Raw genomic sequence first — 5,928 nt, forward strand, 5'->3', positions numbered from 1 at the left:
AGCTTCAATCACAAAAAATGGCACCAAAATAGCTCAAGAACACTCACAACTGATTAGGGTTTCGAGAATGGGGTCTGAGGGTGATGGAGGCTGGAGTGGAGGCCACTTAATGTGTTTAAATAGGGTGTAAACCCTCAAATTTAGGGTTTCATCCAGACAGGTCTACACGTTGAGTCGAGGCTTCCGACTCGGCGAGTAGACTCTTCCACCCGCGTCCCAAAACTCCCATCTACTCGACGAGTTGGGCCTCCAACTCGTCGAGTTCCAGAGTAAAAATGAAAAAACTTAAATTAAAATACGTACTGGGAACTGGGCATTACATGAAGTCTCTTGAATCGAATATAGGTGGTCCTATTTATAAGGTTGCTAAAAAATGAATACAAGGTTAAAATCGACATGTGCGTCTTGCAATGGTTCCTAATAATTTTATCCTGCTCTCTGATGTCATGGAAATACACTATAACATCATTGGAAATATTAGGCATCCTAGATCGAGTCCTAGGATGCCCGTTACATTGAGTTTTGATGTTACTTTATGTTAAAAGGTTTCCCTAACTCGAAACGCCCGTAAAACGTACGTCGTCGCAAACAAGCGTCCTAGGATGGCCCCTAAGATGTTGGAATACAACATGAATTTTTCCTTCGCATGACTTGTTAAATTTTGCCTGTAGTTTGACTTGGGCATCCTAGGACAGACCTAGTACACCTCATAGGATGTTGAAATCCAATTCATCAACTATTCATTAGTTTGATATGCAGTCTTTGGGAATGTTTCTTTGGTTTCCATTTCTTACACACTTTTTTTAACAATCCATCAAAGTAGGGATCTTCTTGGGAAAACATATATTAATATAAAAAGTTTAGAAAGTTTTACTTTGTCCCAAAATATCCCGGACCATCATGATAATTACATAAAATGTATTGTTTCTTAATGAGGCTTAGGGACAAAATTGTGAATTTTGCCAAATGTGTTCCAATGACCAAATTTACATGAAATTTATGTTTCAACAAGCCATAAAATGTTTGAAAATGACAATTAAATGTTTAAAATCTTGGGGTTCTTTTTTTATGGTGTTCATCATCATTTATAAAATGTATATGCTCTTAGGATTTTATATTTCATGAGGTTTCCTTTATGTGCTATCATCCTCTCAAATATGCACAGTTTTGAAGAAGTAATATAAACAAAACATTATGGCCATTCGTATTGCAATATTTCTTGATAATCCTTATTGTTAGGATTAGTTTTGCGCTTCTACGTCCACAATAACGAAGCCAAGCCAAATCATCTCAACGACCAATGACTTAATGGATATTAACATGTTACTTTTAACATCACTATGTGTGATTCAATAAAATAGTCAAATGAGATGGAATGTTTAATTGATATTCATGTGAGAAAACTCAACCATAGTGGAATGTCATGTTGTCATTCAATAGATTTGAAGTTAATTTTTTTTTCGAAACGGCCAATATATTAAGAACCCACACAAAGCAAGTAGAAAAGCGAGGGCCAAAAATAAACAAACAGGAAAGACGTTACAATACAAGTTATAAAAAGAAAAAGGAGAGCTAATCCAATCCTCCCAATTACAAAAGACTTTATTTCCCCTGCATTTAATTCACGTGTACGCCATGGACTTGAGAAAATCTGCACTGTTTGTAGGGGAGGTGAATAGGTTGCGAAATAACCAATCGTTTCTGAACTTCCAAAGACCCGATAAGAGAGCATAGCAAATAATCGTGAATATTTTTCTTTTCTTTGGATAAGTCCCCCATGTGATAGGGAATTGTAGCAACTCTTTTGTGTTGGAGACAAGGGGTGATTTTGTACCATACCACCTGAATATCGTTTCTCTAATAGTACTAGCAAAAGGGCAGTATACAAGGAGATGATTGGAGTCTTCAATCATTCCAATACATGAGCTACAAATAGGTGAACATATGTTAACACCACCATTGATTAAGGCTGAAGCAGTTGGAATACGCTCATGTGCAGCCCTCCAGTTAAAGCATGTTGCCTTTATGGGTATCTCTTTACACCAAATTACCGATGGGGCAGGGGCTGAAAAGGGTGACTGGTCAATTTTTTTTCTTAATGCCTCCACCGTAAATCTACCATCACCATTGAGATTACAGGTCCAATGATCCTTACCAGCAACAAGTCTAATTAAAGCGAAGTCACTATATAAATTGCATAATTGTCGTGATATTCCAGCCTCTAAAGGACATGATCTCCACCTACATGGCACACCAGTATCCACAATTTTTTGAGCTATTGTTCTGTTTTTCTTTGATTCTAGATCATATAGGTCTACGTATTTGTGTTTTAATTTCTCATATCCAATCCATGATTCTTGCCAAAACATTGTGTTTTGCCCCGATTTCACATTTTGTTTGAATATATCATTGACCGTGCATCCATGTATCTCCAATTCTTTTTTAACGGAAGCAATGTTTTTCCAAACCCCTATTATTTTCTTGCAAGAAAGATACTCCATATGCTTAGATGTAAGTTTGTGTATACCTGTTATCACCCTATTCCACAATGACGGAACTTCTGTTTTCAACCTCCACCACCATTTAATGATAAGTGCAATATTTAGAGCTTTTATAGAACCGACTCCAAGTCCATCGACCTCCTTGGGTGTTATAACTTTGTTCAAGGATATCCAATGTATTTTACTCTTTTCGTCATTTCCATTCCATAGAAAATTTCTTCTTATCTTTTTTTGTCACACCCCCAAACCTGAACGGCGGAGACGTTCGGGGGCGGAGGACGTCATGCGTAGTATCACAACAACTGTATCATAGCAAGCATAGTAAACACAACCAGACATTGAATACATATATGAAAAAGGTTTACATTGTTTAATACATAGTTTTGTTCATATCAAAAGTAAAATCGAAAGGCGTGACTCTAACCCGCCGACTTCTTCAAAAGTCTGGAAGTACCTGTCCACTAATCCCCTGAGAATACAAGCAGTTTTGAAAGAATATCAACATAAAGCTGGTGAGTTCATAAGCATTTAGTTTTTGGAGGAAAATGTTCTTTGATCCTTTTTGAAAAGTGTTCCTCAAGAAAATCCCATATTTTCTTATGAAAAGTAGTTTTAAAAGAGTATCTAGTAGTAGAAAATAAACCATCAGTTTTAGAAATGTCGGTATTATCCTGGTAAAATCCCATATTTTCCCTAAAAAAAGGTTATCCGTCCTAGAGGTAGAGATGCAAGTGTAGAAATCCCTGATTACTATCTGTACATATATGAAAGCAGTTTTATTTCTCAAATAAAACAAATGAAGAGTAGATTCCGTAAACCAAAGTTAGTTATACTTATTTGCGAGTCGTATAACCATACTTGATATGACCTAGAGACCTTTATAATGTTCTTCAGGCGTTTAAGCTAAATGACATTTGTCCACCACAGGCATGCCTGCCTAACTGTAGCTAGCAGTTCTGGTGTGGGATTGTTAGTCCCGAATAGATCTATTCACAAATCTCACGCTCTCCCTCCAGGAGACTCTGGTTATACTGAGATAGGATTTAACCCTGTACACCTAAGGGTACAGTATTGAAGTAGAGCCTCACAATTCTGTATAATCTAGTTTACTAGCGAGAAACAGTATAAAACAATATTATCCTTGAATAAATGTACTTTATACTCCTGAGAAAATATATAACATAAACTAAATCTGCCATAGTTTATACATATTCATCCATGAAATCTGATTTGGTAGAAACTGCCTAGAAGGTTATCCCAAACTATACCCATTATAGTTTATTAGAGTTGATATGGAAAATGCTTTGTAAAAACCTTTCTGAAAGCTATGAAGTTAGATTTCCAAAATAAAAGTTTCCCTTATGCTCAACATATAAAGATACATGTATGGACATAATTAGTGTATAATACAACTAATCATGATAAGTGACACCCTACGGGACTAGGAAACACTTGGGACAACTATTACAATCACATATGATTGTATGAAGGGAGTGTAAGGCCACACAAAAGAGTGTGTGGTCAGAATGTGTGGTCAGAGTGTGGGGTCAGAGTGTGCGGTCAGAGTGTGCGGCCGCACACTCATGAAAACACGCAAAAATGGTGATTTAGGGTCAGATCTAGTAACCCTGAGTGTTTGCGGTTCCATCCCTGTAGTATTACATGAGTTTTAAGGCCTAGATGGGCAATAAACTAGGGTGTGCGGCCACCAAGAAGGTGTGCGGCCGTACCCCTCCATGATCATGATAAAGTGGTCGACTTTAAGGTGAATCAAGGCTCAAATCATGAAGTCTTTCAAGTATAGCAAGCTAAAAGGATGGAATACTTACGTTTTTTTGAAGTCTTAGAAGTGTTTGTGGATGATAAAAGTAGAGAGAGAGGTGTGTACGGTTGAGGAGAGGGGAAATGAAGTGAAAATGAGCCTCATCTATATATAGATAACGGGTGTGCGGCCACACACTCGGGTGTGCGGCCACACACTACTCTTGATGGAGTGTTTGGCCTTTTTGCAACCCTAAATCTTAAACCAACCCATCCCTAATTCAAACTTTGGTTGTATAAGGCTTTAGATCATCCAAACAGGCTCAAAACAATGCTAAAGATAGCTGAAATGAGTTTAACATTAATAGAATTTGACTAAGGTACAAGATAGAAGTTTCGGGTTGTCACATCATCCCTCCGTTAGAGGGAATTTCTTCCCGAAATTCAAGAATAAAGTACAATCATGAACTTGGAAAGAGATGAGGATACTTCTGCTTCATTGAATCCTCGCGCTCCCAAGTGAATCCAGGACCCCGCTTGGCATTCCAGCGGACCTTCACTATCGGAATGCGACTTTTCTTGGTACGTTTGACTTCACAGTCCATGATTTCAACAGGTTCTTCCACAAAACGTAGACTTTCGTCCAGATCGATCTCGACGAGAGGAATCACAAGTGTCTCGTCGGACAGACACTTCTTTAGGTTCGATACGTGGAAGACAGGATGGACGTTGCTGAGGTCTCGGGGTAACTGGAGTTTGTATGCTACGGTACCGATCCTAGCAAGGATCTCGAATGGCCCAATGTACCTTGGGTTTAGCTTTCCATGTTTTCCGAAACGTATCATGCCTTTCCATGGTGAGACCTTCAAAAGGACACGGTCACCAACCTGGAATTCCAAGGGTTTTCGTCTCTTATCGGCATAACTCTTTTGTCTATCTCGTGAGGCTTTCAGTCATTCTCGGATTTGCATGATCTTTTCAGTCGTCTCTCGGATAATTTCAGGACCAGTGAGAGTGTTGTCAGGGACTTGACCCTTGACTAGCTGCGTGTCACCCACTTCAGCCCAGCACAGAGGGGATCTGCACTTGCGTCCATAGAGGGCTTCAAACGGCGCAGCCTTGATGCTGGTATGGTAGCTGTTGTTGTAGGAAAATTCAACCAAAGGAAGATGAGTGTCCCATGACGTGCCGAAGTCGATGACGCAGGCTCTCAACATATCTTCCAATGTCTGAATTGTTCTCTCACTCTATCCATCAGTCTGCGGATGATAAGCCGTGCTCATATCCAACTTAGTTCCAAGAGCCTTTTGTAGTGATTGCCAGAACCTCGATGTAAACCTGCTATCTCGATCGGAGATAATGGATACAGGTACACCATGAAGGCGAACTACATCTCGAAGGTATATTCGTGTGAGTCTCTCCATCTTGAAGTTTTCTTTGATTGGCAGGAAATGGGCGGATTTAGTCAACCGATCAACAATTACCCAGATGGCGTCGTGCCCACTCGGAGATCTGGGTAATTTGGTGATAAAATCCATGGTGATCATTTCCCACTTCCACTCAGGTATTTCTGGCTGCTGAAGCAAACCTGAGGGCTTTTGATATTCTACTTTTACCTTGGCACAAGTCAGGCATTTGCCCACAAAAGTAGCAATTTCTACTTTCA

The 5,928-nt window shown here is 39.3% G+C and overlaps 1 protein-coding gene across 1 annotated transcript; it reads right to left on the reverse strand.

Annotated features, from left to right (window-relative positions):
- Positions 1-1,622: 1,622 nt before the first annotated feature.
- Positions 1,623-2,501, reverse strand: LOC145164229 (uncharacterized). Its single transcript, XM_079082952.1, has one exon. It carries the CDS (start codon positions 2,499-2,501, stop codon positions 1,623-1,625), a length of 879 nt encoding a protein of 292 aa, XP_078939078.1.
- Positions 2,502-5,928: the final 3,427 nt, after the last annotated feature.

This window comes from Lactuca virosa, chromosome 3, assembly GCF_052849685.1.
Source record: "Lactuca virosa cultivar CGN04683 chromosome 3, Lactuca_virosa_CGN04683_v6, whole genome shotgun sequence".
In the NCBI taxonomy this organism is placed as follows: Eukaryota; Viridiplantae; Streptophyta; class Magnoliopsida; order Asterales; family Asteraceae; genus Lactuca; species Lactuca virosa.